This window comes from Lipotes vexillifer, unplaced genomic scaffold (assembly GCF_000442215.2).
Source record: "Lipotes vexillifer unplaced genomic scaffold, Lipotes_vexillifer_v1.1 scaffold397, whole genome shotgun sequence".
NCBI classification, from domain to species: domain Eukaryota; kingdom Metazoa; phylum Chordata; class Mammalia; order Artiodactyla; family Lipotidae; genus Lipotes; species Lipotes vexillifer.
The window spans coordinates 3,678,404-3,699,873 of NW_006772681.1; the positions used below are offsets into that span (position 1 = coordinate 3,678,404).

The 21,470-nt window shown below is 45.3% G+C and overlaps 1 protein-coding gene across 2 annotated transcripts in view; it reads left to right on the forward strand.

Annotated features, from left to right (window-relative positions):
* TRPC4AP (transient receptor potential cation channel subfamily C member 4 associated protein) overlaps positions 1-21,470 on the forward strand; it is a 77,453-nt gene that overhangs the window by 50,890 nt on the left and 5,093 nt on the right. Inside the window, exons 8-14 of one of the 2 annotated variants that reach the window (XM_007447784.1) lie at positions 1,356-1,541; positions 12,065-12,231; positions 15,109-15,240; positions 17,323-17,381; positions 18,959-19,060; positions 20,239-20,322; positions 21,398-21,466. In XM_007447784.1, coding sequence (XP_007447846.1) covers positions 1,356-1,541; positions 12,065-12,231; positions 15,109-15,240; positions 17,323-17,381; positions 18,959-19,060; positions 20,239-20,322; positions 21,398-21,466 — 799 coding nt within the window. The remainder of the gene's footprint in view (positions 1-1,355; positions 1,542-12,064; positions 12,232-15,108; positions 15,241-17,322; positions 17,382-18,958; positions 19,061-20,238; positions 20,323-21,397; positions 21,467-21,470) is intronic. The other variant, XM_007447785.1, reaches the window with a different exon arrangement.

Below are 21,470 nucleotides of genomic sequence, written 5' to 3' on the forward strand. Positions count from 1 at the left end.
TTTTGCGGTACACGGGCCTCTCACTGTTGTGGCCTCTCCCGTTGCGGAGCACAGGCTCCGGACACGCAGGCTCTGGACGCGCAGGCTCAGCGGCCATGGCTCACGGGCCTAGCCGCTCTGTGGCATGTGGGATCTTCCCGGACCGGGGCATGAACCCATGTGCCCTGCATCGGCAGGCGGACTCAACCACTGCGCCACCAGGGAAGCCCCAGTTAAGTAGTTCTAAAAGAAGCATTTATATCCTCTCCTACTCAGGAACAGCCACAGTAAATACCTTGGTATATATCCTTCCATTCTTTATCTGTGTATGTGTATATTATGTGCATATTTTAAAGAAGAAAACTTTAAAAATTTTAAAGAAAATGGGCTTAGGCCAATACTGTTTAATAATTTACTTCCTTGGGGCTTCCCTGGTGGCACAGTGGTTAAGAATCCGCCTGCCAGTGCAGGGGACACAGATTCGATCCCTAGTCTGGGAAGATCCCTCATGCCGCGGAGCAGCTAAGCCCATGCGCCACAACTACTGAGCCTGCACTCTAGAGCCTACGAGCCACAACTGCTGAGCCCGTGTGCCACAACTACTGAATGAAACCCACTCAAGAGCTGCCACAACTGCTGAGCCCGTGTGCCACAACTACTGAATGAAACCCACGCGCCTAGAGCTCATGCTCCACAACTACAACAAGAGAAGCCACCGCAATGAGAAGCCCGCGCACTGCAAGAAGAGTAGCCCTTGCTCACCACAACTGGAGAGAGCCCGCACACAGCAACGAAGACCAAACGCAGCCAAAAAATAAATAAATAAATTTTTATAAAAATCACTAAAATAATAATAATTTACTTCCTTAACAAGTAAATTCAAACATCTTTCTGGAGTTGCTGTATAAAGATGTGTGTGTCATTGTTCTTAGTGTCTGTGTGTTGTATTCCACTGCATGGATGTATCATTTAATCAGTATGCTATTAATGAATATATAGTTATCTCTACCTTTTTGCTGTTATAGAAACCACACCAATGAACCTCTCTATACAGATATCTACGTATATATAATTAGTTGTTTCTTTATGGTAATTCCCCAGAAATGGACCTCCTAGCTCAGAGACACACAGATTTACGGCATAAAGGTTGTTCCAGTTTATATTCCCACCAGTAGATATGAGTCTGTTTCCCTGCACCTGCTAAAATTGAATTTGTTTTTATAACTTTATTACTATTTTACCTTGGGTTGGCATTTCATTTTAAAGGGAAGCTCTGACTAACTGCTGTCAGATTAAGGTGAGAAGCTGGTTGTTTGTTGAGTGCTTTAGAGCTGGTCTCTGTTTTGACATTTCCTCTTTTGTTCTTTCCTCAACAGCGGCCCTTCTCAGCATCCCTGGCTTTGTCGAGCGGCTTTGCAAGCTGGCAACTCGAAAGGTGTCAGAGTCAACGGGCACAGCCAGCTTCCTTCAGGAGTTGGAGGAGTGGTACACCTGGCTAGACAGTGCTTTGGTGCTAGATGCCCTGATGCGAGTGGCTAATGAGGAATCTGAGCACAATCAAGGTACTCGGGATGGGTCTCCTGAGAGGTGGGGAGCATTCCTTTGGGTTCCTAGAGCCATTCTTGACCTCTTTTCCAAGCAGAATAAGTTGAAATTTGCTCAAAGTAGAATTTCCCTCAGGGCAGTCCTGGATCATGATTGTTAAGACTTTTGATAGCCAGTGACAGAACCTCTTTGAGCTCCCTTAAAGCAGACCCGATTTCAGGGACAGGGGCTTTGTTGCAGAACACAAGGAATCAACTGGAAACATTACTGGAGCATTTCTAGGAACGCAGAGGGTTCTTTCTCTCTTTCCACTTCTTTCTACATGTTTCTTTAGTCTTATCTTTCCTCCGTTCTGACAAGTAGGCTGCCTAGTAAATGTGTGTACTCCTAGTCTCAGCTCCAGCTCCTTGGTGAACTACTGTGGCCTGTTTTGGGTGAGGTGCTCAACCCAAAGCATTTGACTCTGGGGTCAAATTGTACAAACCCAGGAATTCCCACTGGAATCATGCAGATAAAAGTGAAGAGAGGAGTTTCATTCCTGGGATGGCAGAGTGTGGAGCTCCGTGGACCTGCTTGGTCAGTGAAACTAAACAAACCCTGTATACAACAGCAGCAGCAACAAACATCCACATAAAGTCTGTGGAAGTTGTTCTCAGAGTGTACAACAAGTGGGGAAACATTTCTTCTAGAAAATCTACTAAAATTTAGTGAGAACATTGAGAGCCTATGACACTAGAATTTCTGCTTGATGCAGGTTCCACTCTGGACAGGTGTGGCCTAAAAGACAGGGCTCCCTCAGCTTCCAAACAAGGAATACAGAATCTCACTGGAAGAGGCAGGCTACCGGTTTTTCTCATCCCTTCCAGCTCCGAGTGGAAGACGCTAAATTCTTGATGAATATAGCCAAGAGGGCAGGGGCTCCTTTCCTTCTCCCTCCCCTCCCCTCCCCTCCCCTGCCCTCCCATAATGTGTAAGTTTGAATTGTACAATGTGTTGATTTTATACATTTATATATTGTAGAATGATTACCACTGTAGCAATAGCTAACACCTCTATCCCATCACATAATTACCCTTTCTTTTTTTCTGGTGAGAATATTTAAGATCTGTTCTCTTAGCAACATTCAATTATATGATATAGTATTATTGGCTATAATCACCATCCTATACACTGGATACCCAGAATTTGTTAATCTTATAACTGGAAGTTTGTGTTCTTTGACCAGTAACTCCCCATTTCCCACCCCCCCCCACCCCCCCCCCCCCCCACCACTAGTAACCACCACTAGCTGTTTCTCTGAGCTTTTTTAGATTCTACATTAAATGATATCATACAGTCTTTCTCTGACTTATTTGATTTAGCATAATGCCAGGGGCTCCTTCCCTCCACCCACCTCCATACTGTACTCATAGTACAGAAGCTCTACCCAGGCCCAGTAGGCCAAGAATTCTATGGCCCGTATTGCCCTTGCCCCAGCTCTCTTGTAGGACAGAGGTTCCACTGTGTAGGGAGAGGCAAGCTGAGGAGGCTATAGAGGCTACCTATCCTGCTCAGAGTAACAGCACTGAGATTTTGCCAGGGGGAGAGGTAATAGGTAAGAACAGAATGTTGGGAAGTTTGAGCTCAAGGTCACTCTCAGAAACAGTGTAGATTTTGGTGGTAAGAAAATAAAAGGAGCTCTTTTTAATTGAGAACAAAAAGCCAAACCGTATGCCAGCTAGTTCACCAGAGAGAACCAAGGAAAGAGGTGGCTAAGAAGAACTTAAAGCTGAGGTCAAAACAAACCTCAGTCTCAAAAACCACCCCTGTCTGAATTTAATTGAATCAGACTTTGGAGCAATTTATGCCTCAAGGCATTGTCAAAAACAGTAGAGCATTCAGCCGGCAGTTAGTGGAGCCTGACAACTGAGTTTCATACTAGATGAGGCAGAAAGTTTAACAGAGATATCAAGGAAAGAGCCAGACAAAGAGAGCCCTGCTAAAACACTGTCATCCAGGGACACATGCCCAAGGCTGCGCTCTCTGCCAGATGGCCTCATCAGTCCTCAGAGAAATAGACTTTACTGAAATAGGCTAGCCAGGGCATTAAAACAAATAAACAAGAAAACAACCACAAGCCCTGAAAGAAGAAAGAGGGAAGAGTATCAAGAGTTTCTACAGTATTTACTTAAAATGTCCAGTTTTTAACAAAAATCGAGACGTGCAAAGAAACAGGAAAGTATGACCCAAACGTAGGAGAAAGCAGGCAACAGAAATTGCCTGTGAGGGAGCCCACATACCAGAATTAACAAAGACTTCAAAGCAGCCATTATAAATATGGTCAAAGTACTAAAGGAAACTATCCTCAAAGAAGCAGTGATGACAATGTGTCATCAAATAGAGAATATTAATAATGAGATAAGAGATATAAAAAGCCAAATGGAAGTTCCAGAGATGAAAAATACAATAACTGGAATGAAAAGTTCACTGAGAGAGAGAAAGGAACAGAAAAAAATAGAAATAATAGCTGAAAACTTCCCAAATATGATTAATGTACACATCTGAGAAGTTCAAAGAACTGCAAGTAGAATAAACTCGAAAGATTTGCACCCATTCACATCATAATGAAAATGCTGACAGAGAAAATCTGGAAAGTAGCAAGGGAAAAATGACTCATCATGTTCAAGAGTATCCCAGTAAGATTATCAGCTTACTTCTCATCAGAAATGATAGAGGCCAGAAGGGAGTGGGATGACATATTCAAAGTGCTGGGGAAAAAATCAGCCAAGAATTACATCCAGTGAAACCTTCTTTCAAAAATGAAGGTGAAATAAACAGCTTTCTAGATAAACAATAACTTAGGGAATTCACTACTAGCAGACCTGCCTTAGGAGAAATACTGGCTGAAAGCAAGTTACCTCAGCCAGTAATTCAAATTCACACAGCAAAAAAACAGAGGATCAGTGGAGGAAATTGTATAATAATAAAAGACAATATATGTGCATATTTCTTCTCCTTAACTAATTTCAAAAGCAGTTGTATAAAACTATGTGTTTATAGTTACATTGTTGAACCTATAACATATAGAAATGTAATGTATTTGACAATAACAGATCAAAGAAGGTGAGTGGACCCAAAGTTGTATTGGAGTAAGGAAATTGGACAAGGCGGTAACTCGAATTGACAGGAATCAGTGAAGAAAATCAAAATGGTAAATAAGAGGGTCACTATAGCAGACTCTGTAAATATTTACTTGCTCTCCTTTCTTTTCTCAGCTGCTTTAATGGACATAAAATTTTATAAAGTAATAATCATAACAGTGTATTGTGTAACAATGTATACAGTGTATTGTACAGTATATTGTATTGTTTGGCTTTTAGCATATGTAGATGTAGTATGCATAATAATAGCACAAAAAGGGGGAAGAGGGAGCTCTGGGAGCCCTGGAATTAAGTTAATTTATATCTGAAAAAGAGTCTGTCAAGTTAAGATGTATATGGCAGGCAAGCCTTGTAGCAACTGCTAAGAAAGTAACTTTAGAAATATAGTGAGAAAGTCATTAAAGGAATTACAGTGTTATACTAGAAAATATTTACTTAATGCAAAAGAAAGTGTTAAAGGAAAACTAGAGGGGGCTTCCCTGGTGGCTCAGTGGTTGAGAGTCCGCCTGCCGATGCAGGGGACGCAGGTTTGTGCCCCGGGCCGGGAAGATACCACATGCCACAGAGCGGCTGGGCCCATGAGCCATGGCCGCTGAGCCTGTGCATCCGGAGCCTCTGCTCCGCGGCAGGAGAGGCCACAACAGGGAGAGGCCCGCGTACCGCAAAAAAGAAAAAAAAAAAACTAGAGGAATTTTAAAAAGTGAGCTATATAGAAGACAAAAAGTAAAAGACAGAAGTAAATCCAACTTTGTCAATAATAGCATTAAATGTGAATGGATTAAATAATTCATTCAAAAAACAGATTGTCATGTTGGATTTTTTAAAAAGATCCAATTATATACAGCCTACAGGATACATACTTTCTATTCAAAGGTAGAAATAGGTTGAAAGTAAATGACAGAAGAAGATGTATCATGCAAAGGACAACCATAAGAAAACTGTAGTGGCTGTACTAAGAGTGACTTTAAAACAAAAATGTTATCAGAGATTTAAAAAATAGATTTTATAATAATATAAAAGGGTGAATCTATCAAGATATAACAGCATGTGTATCTAACAACAGAGCCAAAAATAAGTAAATGAAGCAAAACCAACAGATTCAAAGAGAGAAATAGGCAGTTCAACATAATAGTTGGAGACTTTAATAACCCATTTTCAATAGTGGACAACCATATAGAAGATCAGCAAGGAAATAGAAGACTTGAGCCACACTGTAAGCCAATAGACTAAACTGATATATATATAGAACACTGCACCCAACAACTGTAGAGAACATATTCTTCTCAAGTACACATGGAATGTTCTCCAGGATGGACCATATGCTAGGCCTTAAAAAAAAACAAAAAAAAAAACCCAGGAAAGTTAAAAGGATTAAAATTGTACAAAGTAAGTACTCCAATTCCAAGGGAGAGATATTAGAAATTAATAGCAGAAAGAAATTTGGGAAATTCACAAATGTATGGAAATTAAGCAGTACACTTGTAAATAACTGATGATTCAAAGATAAAATCACAAAGGAAACTAGAAGATATTTTGAGATGAATGAAAATGAAAGCACAACATACCAAACTTATGGAATGCAGCTAAAGGATGCTTATAAATTTATAGCTGTAAATGCCTACGTTTAAAAAGAGCTCAAAAAATAACCTAACTTTCTGCCTTAAATCATCGAAAAAAGAAGAGCAAACTATATTCCCAGAGCAAACAGAAGAAATAATAGGATTGGACTGGAAATTAATGAAATAGAGAATAGAAAAACAATAGAGAAAATCCACAAAACCAAAAGTTGGTGCTTTGAAAAGGTCAACAAAATTGACAAACCTTTAGCTACACTGACCAAGCAAAAAACGGACAAGTTCAAATTACTAAAATCAGGAATGAAAGAGGGCATATTATAACTAACCTTACAAAGATTTTTAAAAAGGACTCTAAGAGAATACTATAAACAACTGTATGCCAATAAATTAGATAACCTAGATGAAATGGAAGAATTATAGGAAAGATGCAAACTCCTGCAACTGACTCAAGAAGAAATAGAAAATCTGAACTGACCTATAACAAGAGATTGCATTAGTGATGAAAAACTACCCCAAAGACAAGCCCTGGCCCAAAAGCCTTCACTGGTTAATTCTACCAACCATTTAAAGAAGTAACACCAGTACATCACTGACTCTTCCGTAAAATAGAAGAGGAAAGAACTTTGCTTAACTCATTCTGTGAAGCCATATTACCCTGATGCCAAACGAGACCAAAAGAAAAAAAGACATCACAAGGAAATTACAGACTAATGTGTCTTACAAGTATAGGTGCAAAACCGCTCAACAAAATACTAGCAAACAAAATACAGCAGCAAAAACGGATTATATACTTGATCAAGTGTATATACATAATTAAGTGGGATTTATGCAAGGTTGGCTCAGTATATGAAAATCAATTTAATATAGCATATCAATAGAACAAAGGACAAAAACTACATGATTATTTCGATAGATGCAAAAAAAGCATTTGACAAACTCCATCTTCATGATAAAAACATTCGAACTCGGAATCGAAGGGAATTCCTCAACCTGTTAAAAAGCATCTACAGAAAACCCATAACCAACATTATACTTAACAGCTGAAGACTGAAAGCTTTTCCCTCACTAAGATCAGAACAAGACAAAGATATCTGCTCTTACCACTTGTATTCAACACTGTACTGGAGGTTCTGGCTAGGTAGTTAGGCAAGAAAAAGAAATAAAAGGCATCCACATTAGGAAGAAGTAAAACTATCTCTAGTCACAGATGATGTGATCTTTTATTTAGAAAAACCTAAGGATCCACTGAAACACTGCTAAACCAATAAACAAGTTCATTCAACACAGTTTCAGGATGGAAGATCAGTATACAAAAATCACTTGTATTTCTATACAGTGGCAGTGAACAGACAAAAAATGAAATTAAAACAATTTCACTTAAAGGAGCATCAAAGAAGAATAAAATACTTAGTGATAAATTTAGCAAAGAAATATAAAACTTATACTCTGAATTCAAAGTGCAAAACATCACTGTTACTGAAAGAAAGAAAACCTAAATGAATGTAAAGACAGCTTATGTTCATGAATCAGAAGAGTCAGTATTGTTAAAGTAACAGTATTTCACACCTTGATCTACAGATCTGTCTACAGATTCAACATGGTCCCTATCACCATCCCCTCTGGCTCTTTGCAGAAATGGGCTAGCTGGTCCTAAAATTCATTTGGAAATGCAAGGGCCCCAGAATAGCCAGGACAATCTTGAAGAAGAAGAACAAACATGGAGGACTTACATTTCCTAATTTTTCAACTTAGTACAAAGCTGTAGTAATCAAGACAGTGTGCTACTGGCATAAAGAGAGACATATACAATGAAATAGAATTGAGAGTTCAGAAATAAATGCTCACTTATGTGGTCGGTTGATTTTCAGCAAGAGTGCCAAGACCATTCAGTTGGGGAAACAGTAGTCTTTTCAACAAATGGTACTGGGACCATTAGCTGTACACATGCAAAAGAATGAAGTGGACCCCCCTACCTCACATATATAAAAATGAACTCAAAAGAATCAAAGACCTAAATGTAAGAGCTAATCCTATAAAGCGCTTAGAAGAAAATAGGGATAAATCTTTATGACTTTGGATTTGGTGGTGGTTTCTTAGATGACACTAAAGCACAGGCAGCCAAATGAAAAATAGGTAAATTGGACTTCATTAAAATTAAAAGCTTTTGTGCTTCAAAAAACACCATCAAGAAAGTGAAAAGCCGGAATGGGAGAACATTGTTGGAGGGTGGCGAACATTTTTGCCAACCATATATCTAATAAGGTACTTGTATCTAGGAGATATAAAGAACTCCTACAGCTCCATAATGAAAAGACAACCCATTTCGAATTATGGGCAAAAGATCTGAATAGACTTTCTCCAAAGAAGATATAAGAATAGCCAGCAAGCACATGAAAACATGCTCAGCATCATTAGCCATCAGGGAAATGCAGATCCAACCCACAATCAGATACCACTCCACACCCACTAGGATGATTATCATCAAAAAGACAGGTAACATGGGGCTTCCCTGGTGGCGTAGTGGTTAAGAATCTGCCTGCCAATGTAGGGGAAAAGGGTTCAAGCCCTGGCCCAGAAAGATCCCACATGCTGCAGAGCAACTAAGCCTGTCCGCCACAGCTACTGAGCCTGTGCTCTAGAGCCCGTGAGCCACAACTACTGAGCCCACGCACCGCAACCACTGTAGCCCACGTGCCTAGAGCACGTGCCCCACAACGAGGGGCCACCACAATAAGTCCGCGCACTGCAACGAAGAGTAGCCCTGCTCGCCGCAACTAGAGAAAACCCGCGTGCAGCAACAAAGACTCAATGCAGCGAAAGATTAATTAATTAATTAATTTAAAAAAAGAGACAGATAACAGGTGTCGACAAGGAGATGGAGAAATCAGAACCCCATTCCCTGTTGGTGGGCATGCAAAATGGTGCAGCCACTGTGGTAAACAGTCTGTCAGGTACTCAAAAGGTTAAACATAGTTTCTGTATGACCTAGAAATTCCACTTGTAGGTATATACCCAAGAGAAATGAAAACATATGTTTATGCAAAAACTTAGACACGAATGTTCATAAGAGAAGATTTACTATAGCCAAAATATGGAAACAACTCAAATGTCCATCAACTGATGAATGGATAACAATGTGGTATATTGTATGTAATAGAATATTATACAGTAATTAAAAAAAATGAAATACTGTTACATACTGCAACCTGAATGAACCTTGAAACCATTGTGCTAGAAACAAACAAACACAAGTTATATGATTCTATTTATATAAAATGTCCTGAATAGGCAGTTCCATAGAGACAGAAAATAGTCTAGTGGATGCCTGGGGCTGTAGGGGCTTGGCGGGAAATGGGGATTGACTGCTAATGCGAACAGGATTTCTTTTAGGGGTGATAACAATGCTCTAATATTGATTGTGGAGATGGCTGCACAATTCTGTGAATATATTAAAGCCCAATAAATTGTACGTTTGAAAGGGGTGAATTGTATGGCATGTGAATCATAGCTCAGAGCTGTTTTGTTTTTTTTTTAAAGTGAGTGTGCCCCAGGGTACAGTACAGATATATGGAGGGTGGTACCCACTTTAATCAGTATTGTGGAGCTGAAGAGATTTGGAGGGAAGCACAGGCCTCTTAAACTAGTTTTTCCATCCTCATCCTTGGGAATCACGTTGTTACTAAGCTCTGGCCATTGCTTTCAGGACTGTGATTCGTGAAAATATTTATCCCAGAGTTTCTTGTCAGGCCTTTGCAAACCAGGCACCAGAAGTTGGCAGTGACTCGCCAGAGTCCAGGCTGCCTGCATCTCTCTTTCTCCACAGACGTTCATTACTGAGGAGGGCTCATGCGCCATCCGCCGCCCCTGCTCCTTCCACAGACGTCCTCTCCCGCAGTCCCCCCCAGACCCCCAAGCTAGGTGAGGAGGACGCTGAGGCGCTGGAGGCTACATGGCAGGTGTGCAGCAGAGGCGCGATTCTGCGTGATAGCTCTTGATTCTCTTTACAAATCAGTTGACTCTTAAACTGTTCTGGGAGCGGGGCCAAGGAGTCCCAAGACGTAAATTGAGTAATTATGGTTTTCCTCCCAACATGCAAGAAAAGATATGTGAATAGATAGAATTTTCTCAATTAGATGTTTTCCAGTAAATTTTTCTTAGTCTTTGCTGGCTGTCACTTTCGTTGCCATTAAGAGCTTGCAGATTAAAAGGAAGAAAACATATAGCAAGCAAGCATTAGCAAAAACTCAGAGTTCGTTTTCTACTTCTGTTTAACACATACTTGTATGTTGGGTACGTGTGCCCTGCATTTTTTAAGCACTTTCAACATATTAAATCATTTAATCTTTGCAACGTTGGTAAGAGATAGGTACTGTTGCCATTATTTCTGTTTTACAGATGAGGATGGATACTGAAGCATAGACACATCAACAGACTTCCCCAAAGCCACCCAGCAGTCTGGCTCCGAGTCCTTAACCACTGTGCTGCACTGCCTCTCTGTCATGCTTCGTTCAGCAGCTGGTCGTCTTTCAGCTTTTATATTAGTGATGTAACATGGCTGGAAAAAATAGTTCTAAGTCTGTAGGGTGGAGTAAGTTAGGTTTTTAGGTCATGATATCACCGTACAGAAATCATAACTGCATGTGCCTCACCCGAATATATCTCATGACCACTGCTCTGTACCACATAGACTTTCTGGCCTTTTCAAAAGGCCTCTAGGGCAACAGTTCCAGTAGGAACTTAAAAGGACCTTAGTAGTTACTGATTCATCCTTTCACCTTAAAGATGAGGAAAACTAAGGGGAAGTAAATCCTAAGGTCTCCTGACTCTGACCTTTTAAAATAATAGGGACCTAAGAGTGAGGCTTCCCAAGAATCAGGTGCTGGGCCTTCTTGTGTCCTCCTTCACTCCTCACAGGAACTCTAGCCGACTGCTGCAGCACTACTTTTCTTCCCGTTTACAGAGCACTTGAAAGCCTGACGAGGAGGTGACTTGCTCAGGGTCACACAGCCAGCAAGTTGTCGTTCCACAGCCCGCCCTCAGTCTTCATCCCTTTGCTCTGCCCCATTCCCGAGAGTACCCTCCACTGCAGCCTGCGTGACCCACTGAGACTTTTTTGTTAACCGGGTAGTAGAGGAAATGAGATGGTTTACCTAAAGCCCAAAACCCAATGCCTGACACATATTGTGTCCATGAATATTATGTAGCTTTTGCTGTTGTCGCTAATAATGAAATTGGGTAAAATGAAAACCTGCTAGTAGATAATATGTTCATCTGTATCACTAGTATCGATTGTGATGCCTTGTCTGCCTTAGGAAACTTTCCATGGCTGTTTGAAAAACAGGAGGGAAAAAAATCTTCAAAAAGCATCCATTTTAGTCCTTCAGCAGTGCCCCCTTGTGGCATCTAAGCAGAGGGGACCAAGTACTCAAGAGTCATTTGTGACCTGAAGAGAATTTGACACAGTTTGCTGCTGGACATCTGTCTGGGCACTTTCTCGGGGTGGGCGCGGTGGGTCTGGCGGTGGCAGGAGAAGGGATTTGGGGGCAGGGCATGGATTAGGTTACTGGGTTGGCTGTGTCAGAGTATTTTTGCTGGGTGTTAAAAGCTGATGGGATACAATTGCAGAGTCCATGTTCCTGTTTCTAAGCTTCCCTGAACCCGGTGGCCTGGAGAGAGTTTTGTGGCTTTCAAAGTCTCTGTCATGGACTCAGGGCCCAGTCTGATGGCTCTGTTACCTCAGGTCTGTTCAGAGCAGGTTTGAGGGGCAGAAACATGTTTCCTCACGAGCAGTGATTGAACCCTCTCTCCTGGTGGCTGTCTCAGCCTCCATTGTGCTCCCTCCTCCAGGGGCTTCGGAGGAAAATGGCCTGCCTCACACTTCACCTAGGACCCAGCTGCCTCAGTCAATGAAGATCATGCATGAGATCATGTACAAACTGGAAGTGCTCTATGTCCTCTGCGTGTTGCTGATGGGGCGCCAGCGAAACCAGGTGGGCCCTTCCGCCACGTCTCAGAGCAGGAGGAGCCGCGGGGCAGACACTTCCCAGGCACCTGTTAGGCCGCCCCTCACAATGCCTCTGTCTCTGGCCTGCAAAGCGAGGGGCTGGCTCCCTTGTCCCTGTTTTACACAGCAGGAAACCAGTCTGATGCCGGGGCTCATAGCCTTTCCACTGTACCTTGCTGTGGGCATCATCTCTAGACAGAACATTGGTGCCCTGGGCAGGAGTGGGCGGCTTAGCCATGTTATCTGACCTTGTTAATGTGCAGAGTAAAGGGTGGGTATCTGCCCTGTAGATGCACTGGAGGAGTTGCCAGGCTGATGGGGGCTTGGGGTGGTGGGTCAGAACTGTGTCAAGTTATGAAAACTAGGCAACTACAGGGGGTCAAGCCTTGCTGAGGTTCCTTGAACCTTGAAGCAGTTCCAGGAGGGAGGAGCAGGGAGGAGGGGGAGGGCTCTAGAAGTATGCAGCACTCCTCAAGATGCATAAGTGGCCCACTCATGCTCCCTACGCATTCTCCTAGGGGTGAAACGAGGCCTGGGGGGAGGGGTGGGCTAAGGGAAGGGGGAGCTGGGAGCTCAGCAGTCCTTGAGCGCCTTTTTGAGTTAGGGACTGTACTCTCACACAGCTCTCTGTGAGGTGGGTGCAGTTATCACAAGTTTACAAGTGAGGAGCAATTTAGAGAGGGCAGCAGGGAAAAGACTGGCTGAAGGATGACATCTGGCCCGGCAGAGTGTCCTGAAGAAAGCGAGGAAGCCAGGACTGCTGAGCCTCAAGACAGCCTGCCAGGTAGAGGGAGCAGGCCCAGGTGGGAAGTGGGTGCGAACCTGCCTGGTGGGTTGGTGGAACAGTAGGGAAGCTGGGGGATGGACAGGAACCAGCAGCGAGGAGAGGTGGGCTGAGGGGTTGCGCGGGGGCAAGGTCACATTGGGCTTTCATAGGCCATTTAAGGGCTCTTGTGTTTATACTCTGAGTGAAGTGGGAAGCCATCCTCTGGCTGCTGTGTGAAAGAGCTCACAGTAGCTAGGACCAGCATGTTTGTGGCAGGAGTGGTGAGAGGTGCTTGCATTCTGGATCTATTTTGAAGGTAGAACAGGTAAGATTTGCTGATAGGTTAGATGTGGACATAAGTGGAGAGAGGAGTTAAAGGTAACTTCCTTACCTCTTTCCAAGCAGGTGGGAGGAATGGTTTGCCATTTATTGACATGGTTAAGACTGGTGGGTAAGGATTGGAGGGGCAGACGTCTGAAGGCAGGAAGGGGAGGAGTTCAGTTTGAACAAGTTAGGTTTAGGTGTCTGTTAGAATTGGCGTTTGGCTTACCTGCACCTGGAGTTAGGGGAGAGGAGAGACCTGGAGGTATAACTTTGGGGGTCGTCACCCTGTGGTTGGCATTTAAAACCAGGACGGTGGATGAGATCCTGCCCTGATGTCCACAGCACTGGGGCTCCTTCCTTTAATATGGAATATATTTCTTATAAAAGATATTAGTCACGATATCTTACCTGTGTTGAGTGCTTTTTCTTTTTTGAGGCACTTTCATAGTCATTCATATTTGAATTTGAGGTTATTTGGTAAGTTATACAGCAGGTGGTGACCTCTACCCCACTTGATGCTTGTGAAAATGAAGATACAAAAAAGGGCCCTGCTCTCAGTCATCTCAGGCATCGTGAGAGCCAGGATTTAAACTCTGCTGCCCTGACTCTTCTTTCTGTCCCCTCACCATGGCAGTTCCCTGCTCTCTGAGCCCTCCTGTTAAACAAGTTTCTATGAATCATTGCGGGCTTTAGTTAAACGGTGATAACAGCCGCCGCTTCCTTGGCAGGGACCATCAGCTGGCCTCAGAACCCTGCCTTCCTGAGAACCAGTGTTATGCTGGTGTGTCCTCATTTGCACAGTCAGCATTAACTGAGTTCCTACTGTGTGCTAGGCACTGTGGGGACATGGAATCACAGACCCCGCCTAGACCAGGACAGTAGGGGGAACAGTTTCCCCGGCCAGGTCCCCCAGAAGGCTCCTCCTTGGAGTGACCTTATTATTGTGCACTTGGGCCAGGTTCTCTGACCAGTCTTGGCTAAGTTGAAATCACTAGACTGGAAATGCTCACTAAATGTCATAAGTTCCATCCCTCTGGTGCTAGTGAAAATAATCAATACAACAGTCATTTTTTCCAGCGCTTCCTGTAAGTCAGGCCCTGAGCTTCCCCCACATTATCTCATTCAGCCCTCATTTTCCATCAAGGGACTCAGGCTTAAAGAAGAATGTTGCCCAGAGTCACAGCACTGTCAAGTTCTGGTCTCCCAAGATAAACACCAGCCTGTGGTGGACGGGGAAGGGACAGGCTTTCAGATCAGAACACCTGAGTTAGGGTGACATTTCCACCCCTGCCTTGGCCACATCAGTCCTGCTAAACTTTCCTTTCCTCTGTAAAATGGGAATTAGTAAGTACTGGGGCTGTGCTCTGGACTAGACATATGTTTTCTGACTTTATCCTTACAACAGCCCTGAAAAGTAGTAATAGTTTTATGTTATGTAAAAAATTATTTTAATAGGTCAGTAATTCACATAATTCTGTATTAAAAGGTGTAAATGAGTATAAGTGGAGCCTTTCTCCCCTCTGATCCTGAACATTCAGGGTTCTCCCATGAAGCATCTAATTTTACCAGTTATTAATGTCTCCTTCTAGAGAGTTTAAAAGTATGTTTGTGCATAGTGGGAGTGGTGGTAAGGGTAGAGTAAGTGTGGCTGTTTTCTTTAAACCTCAGCAATGCTTTCTTCGTCCTGAAGCCTCATGGTACCTACCTGCCCAGGCTTTGATAGGCCTTCACAGCACATTTGTCTTAATGCTTTTGCCTTCCTGCCCCATCCAGGTTCACAGAATGATTGCGGAGTTCAAGCTGATCCCTGGGCTGAACAATTTGTTTGACAAACTGATTTGGAGGAAGCATTCAGCATCTGCCCTTGTCCTCCACGGTCACAACCAGAACTGTGACTGTAGCCCGGTGAGCAGGGACCCTGGTGACAGATGGGCTTTGCTTGCCAGAAGTAGTTGTTTCAAGAACTGCTGTTGGCCCTTTGAAATTTCATTCTTTGAGAGTAGAGCAGAAACTGAAAGTCATAGCCTGTGTGACCCCATAATTGGAAGCCACCTTGGGGAAGGATCTAACCCCCACCCTTCACCTGTCCAAAAATCCCTTTTGAGGCCCTCCAGCCAGCCTTCCCTTGTTCACCTCTGGGCAAGGCACTCACTTTCCTCCAGACAGGGCCACCCTCTCTGCTATGGAACAGCAAGTTTTTCCTCATTCTGTTCTCTATCCCATTGTAATTTACATCCACTGATAGTAGCTTTGCCTTCCAGAACCACGCCAGTGGTCTGCCTCCAAAAAGGGCTTTAGGAGGTTTTCTCTTTTTTAAGGGTCAGGGGCTCACCTTTGCTTGGTCTTTCTCACGGTGCCCTAGAGAGCACTGAACTGGGAGTCAGGAGCCCTGTTGTGCCACTCAGCTTTTTGGGAGAGCTTGAACAAGTCACTGAATCTCTGAGCCTCTGTTTCTTGCAAAAGAAAGATCATCGGCTATCAGGATGAGGGGGAAAGTGCCACACGGCCACCAGGCTCAGTGACATGGGTCCTCCCTGGTCCCTAAACTACATTCTGGGGACTTTCCTCAGTGCCGTATCTTCTAGTTTACTGTTTTTCTCCTTGGCTTTGTCAGATTTACCTTTCAGCACATCCATTTAATTTCAAGTGAATATATTCTGCATTTCTAGCCATTTTGTCTGGATCTTTTTCAAAAGCTACGTGGTCTTTTATTCATTATGTTAATATTTTGTTCTTCTGTTGCATTTTCTGTCTTTAATTTTACCTCTTTAATTATTCATAGCATACTTTTTTATGGTCTTTTTTGGATTGCTCATGGGGAGCTACTTGTGTCTGAGGTGAGCTACTCACCTCGGGGTGGAGTGTGGCCATGTGTTCTGTACTGTTTGTAGAAGGTCACCTTTGGGGGAGGGGGAGCTTGTTTTCCCTGTGCGTACCTGTGTAGCCTGGGCCCTGGAGGTAGTCCTATAGAACATTTGGCTTTTGTCTGCCAGGTACTTCAGGGGGCACAACGTCCCAGGGCAAGGTTTCATTTTGAGTGTCTGCCCTCCCACTCTGGTAGTATGAGCCCAGGGTCCTCCTGGGGACCTGGGGGCTCCCCTCCACCACCAGCAGCACCCTGGCAGAGACAGGCTTCTTTGCCAGCTCTCTGGGCTGGTAGGTGGGGTTTTTCTAACCCTTTTTTCACCAAATGTATACATTCTGCAGGCTTTCCATGGGCCCAAGGTTCTGTCTGGTCCCTGCAGAGCATCGAAACCCAAGCCCTGGCCCGAATAACTCTCATTTCCACTTCTCCACCCCCACAGAGTTGCCAGCCATCAGCTCTTCTGCTCGCTGCTCTGAACTCGGTGCTTTCATTTCTGATTCTAGTGGAATTTCCTTTCTTTCCTATGAACTTAGCCTCACATTTAAAATAATTTCAGTTATTTTTTTAAGACTTTTTAAAAAATTATTTTATTTTTGGCTGCATTGGGTCTTCATTGCTTCCCGCGGGCCTTTCTCTAGTTGCGGCGAGCAGAGGCGCGGGCCTCTCACTGCGGTGACCTCCCCCCCATTGTGGAGCACAGGCTCTAGGTGCACGGGCTTCAGCAGTTGCGGCTCACGGGCTCTAGAGCACAGGCTCAATAGCTGTGGTGCGTGGGCCCAGTTGCCTCGCAGCTTGTGAGATCATCCCGGACCAGGGCTTGAACCCATGTCCCCTGCATTGTCAGGTGGATTCCCAACCACTGTGCAACCAGAGAAGCCCAATTTCAGTTATTTTTTATCCAGTATGTTGGGGTGTTTTTAGCAGGAAGGGTCTACATTAGCTTAATCTCCTGTTGGCCAGATGTGGACAAAGGGTTTTCTGACTAAAGAGAAGTCCTCACTGTGCACGAGGACAGGGGCTCAGAGAAGCAGAGTGACATCCAGGCTGTCACCAGAGCCTTTTGTTTTCTTTTGGAACATTGTGACTGTGGTTTTAACATCGAGGATGCACATGTATTTTAGGACATCACCTTGAAGATTCAGTTTTTGAGGCTCCTCCAGAGTTTCAGCGACCACCATGAGTAAGTACGAGCCATCCCTGGGAGGAGCGTTGTTTCGTTGTCTTTTCTTCTCCCTTTGTCTAATCGCTGACCTCGGCTCAGGAGGACCTGGGCGCCGTGAGAGCCACTCTCACCTCAGGGCAACCGCATGGGGCTGCACTTCCATGATCAGGGCTGCCATTTGTGCAGCCCTTCCTTTATGCCAGGCCCTACACTGAGTTTCCCCTTGCCCCACAGCCACCTTGGAAGTGAGTGTGGAAGTTGCTGGCCCCTTATTACCCTTGGGGTCAATAGAGCTCTCAGCCGTCTGTCCCTCTGAGCCAGGAGCTTGTCTGTTCGCAGGGGCCAGCAGGAACCTCAGATGGCCAAAGTGGGCATGTTGAGCAGATGGAATATTCTTCACCTGTACAAGGAGATGTACTCTTCCCTGTTTTCCTTGAAACACACTCTGCCCTCTTATTTTTACTGTCCAACCTTTGGTGGAGGATGTATTGGAGAATGATTCTCTGCTATAAGGAAAGTGCAGGGGTGGGGTAAATGGCAGCTGACCCTGGCGTTGGTGAGACCTTGGTGAGCTGGAACACAACAGGCAGCCACTGCTCAGCTCTTCACAGCTGTTGGTGTACAGGAAACAAGGCCCAGTGTTGCATAGCTTCTGAGTTTTCCCCCCAAGGAAAGTCAGAAATTAAGATTTATGTGAAAAGTCCTGATTTTTAAGTGCTGGTTTATATTCTTTTGAAATATTGTATAAGCTAATAGGACATGCCTGAGGACACATGTGACCTCAGGGGCCTTCACTTTGCAGCTTTTGTCTGGATCGTGTTGATCATCCTCTTTGAGAGGTCCTCTGTCTGAAGGCCTCAAGCTCCAGCAAGTATGTCAGCCCTGAAAAACGGCACCAATATGTTCTGAATGTGTCCTTTTTTTCCTGAAGAATTGAGCCCCTAGCTTTCATCAGATTCTTAAATCTGATGGGTCATGTTCTCAGGCTTGGATTTTATATATTCTAAAGCAGTGCGAAAATGTGGGAGCATTTTTCATGGGAGTGACATGATCAGATTCCAGTTATCTGAAGATTATTCTGGGTGCTGTGTGTGGGATTGACTCCTGTGGGGAGACCATTTAGGAAGCTGGTTCTGTCCACATGACTTGGGAGATGAGAGGCCTGGATGTGAAAGGGAAAGGAGGGAGGGAGTGTCACAGCCGAGTCAGGCCTCCTGGTGGGAATGCTGGAACAGGGCCAGTCTTGAGTAAAATGATGAGTTTGATTTGGACATCACTGAGTTGGAAGTGCCTTTGAGAAATTAAATAGAAATGTTCAGTGGCAAAAGAAAGGCCTAGAGATGCTAAGGAAAGGGGCCTCATTAGTGGACGTGGCAGGCAGAGGGTGGGCGTTGGGGCCAGGGAGACTCCCACAGCCTGAGAGCAGTGGGCTGCGTGCCCTGCCACAGAATGCTGGCTCGGGGTAGGTGGCGTTGGGGGCGGGTACCCCAGGGCTTCTCGGATTCCCTCCACAGCAAATGGGCAGGGGACTAGCCCAGTGTTGATGCGGCAGCCACAGTTCCTGTCCTTTACTGCCTCCAACACATTTATTTCAGGAACAAGTATCTACTGCTCAACAACCAAGAGCTGAATGAACTCAGCGCCATCTCTCTCAAGGCCAACATCCCCGAGGTGGAAGCCGTCCTCAACACTGACAGGTGAGCATGGCTGGGGTGCATCTGTGGCCCACAGCCCACCCTGGTTTCCTGCGTGTCCCAGGGCTCCCAGATGGGTGCACACAGGTGTGTGTACTTGTCCTTTCTCACCCACGTGTAGCTACAGTGTCTTGAGGGCTCCTGTGTGCCAGGCACTGTCCTCCCGTCACCTGCATTATCTCATTGGCGCCCCACAGCAGCCCTTGGAGGGAAGTGCCATCGTCACCTCCACTTTACAGACTGGGGAGCAGGGGCTCAGGTCACCTCCCACAGGTCATATATACTCTGCTCTCTCCCTTGTCACTCAGCTTCGTTGACACGCTCCTTTCCTGCCCTCTGCCAAGTCCCATTAGCTGGGTTACACTTGCCTCACTTTCTAGAGTGGAGCAGGGAAGTCACAGGCTCACAGGGGTCAGGGGAGGGAGGGAGGACTGTATCCAGCCACAGGAGTTGTAATTCTCCAGCCTGTTTTGTTTGTTTGTTTGTACTTTTAAAGTAGCAGAAATCTTTGTTCAAATGAAAGTGAATATAGTCCCACCCTAACACCTGTAGTGGGTGAATAGTAGAGCTGCTCTATTTGAAGGGGGAGTTTAAGGACCTAGAGTCCCTACCTGCTTGGCCCTCTCTCCCCGATAATGCAACCTGAGTCATTTCCTCACTTACTGTCTTTGCTTCCTAGACCAGGAAGCGGAGGCCCAGAGCCTCAGGTACTTGTCCAAGGCCAGCTGGAGCCGAACCTGGGGCCCAGGGTACTCCCTGCCTCACCCTGTTGGCACAGACTTTGCCCCATCTGCTAGACTCTGTCATGGTATTTCAAACCCACTTTTGTTGTAAGCAGCCCTCTCTCCAGCAGTTCTGAGCCCTGTGTGACTCTGGTTTTGTTTTTGGCCTCTGATCACTTGTCAGTGAGTTTGGGCAGGGAAAGCTTCCCTGAGATGTAGTGAGAATGCACTTGGCTATTCAGTTGTGAGACTGCAGGAGTCCTTAGGGTGCTCTGGACCCAGGTAGAGCAGGAGGACATCCTGTAGGTTTGGAAATGTCACCATGTTTTTTTACCCACCTACCCCAGCAGAGACACCCAACCCCAGGGCCCCAAGACACAGTCCTTCGGCCAAGTGGAATTTGGCCCCTGTCAGCCTCTCAGATCTGCCCCCAATATGTTCCTGTCTGTTTTATTTCAGGAGTTTGGTGTGTGATGGGAAGAGGGGCTTATTAACTCGTCTGCTGCAGGTCATGAAGAAGGAGCCAGCTGAGTCATCTTTCAGGTAGACCTGGGACACGCACCTGCCACTCCTGAGGGCCCACGAGCCAAGTGTTTCTTAAGCTGTTAGAATTACCTTCTTTAGTCACCAGCTTCTACCCCGGACATCTGGTTACTGTCAGGGAGAGGGATTTTGCCATCTCCCTTGTGTTGACTCAGCACGTACTCGCTAGCTTCTGCTGCGCGCCACCAGTGTGTTTCAAGAATTGACCAAGCATTCACCAAGCACCTGTTCTGTGCTGGTGCTGGACAGGTGGGGGAGAAATGGGAGCTACAGTCCCTGCCCACATGGAGTTGCCTGGGTTGTGAGAAACAAGCATGAAAAGAAACCTGTGTGGGGGTTGCAGTGTGGAAAGGCTTGGAGCCAGGACCTGCCCCGGGAGCTGTGGGAGCAAAGGAAAGGCTGGTGGGGCGGGTGCGGACAGGGAGGGCACCTCAGTTCCTTAGACTCATCTAAGTTGAGTCTTAAAGGCTGCAGACAGCAGTAGCAGGTGAGGGAGGCATTCCATCAGGGTGGGTGTGAGCTGTCAGTAGGCTCCATCCCCAAGGGTCCCCTGTCAACTCAGCCTGCTTTGTCCTGACGTCCCCTTATGGATCCCAGCTCTGCCCTCTGGGGCCACTCAGTCAACATCAGCCGCCTCTTCTCTAGGACAGCCCATCAGAAGTGAGCTCGGTGGTCTGTCCACACATCTGTCAGGTTCCCTTATGCATTCCCGGCCCCTCGCTTCCATGTCCTCCTGTTCCTCTGAAGGGGCAGAGGCTAGAGTGTATTTTCACACGTGATTCACAGGGCCAGCCCTTTGATCCTAGATGCTGCCTTCTCCAAGACACAGCTCCTTCCAGACAAACCACATGGAGGACTGTTCCCCCTTGAGCCGTCACATCCCTGAGGATGGGGACCCTTGATGTGTCCCCAGTGCCTAGTGTGAGGCCCGATGCCTAGTAGATAGACGTTCAATAAATGTCTGTTGGATAAATGAAAAGGCAGCAGACATCTCCCAGCCCCTTGGTGAATAGAACATGGGCCAGAAGAGGGCAGCCTTAGCCACCTGGGCCAGGGGTCAACATTTGGGTCGCAGGTTTTGGCAAGCCCGGGCTGTGGAGAGTTTCCTCCGAGGGACCACCTCCTATGCAGACCAGATGTTCCTGCTG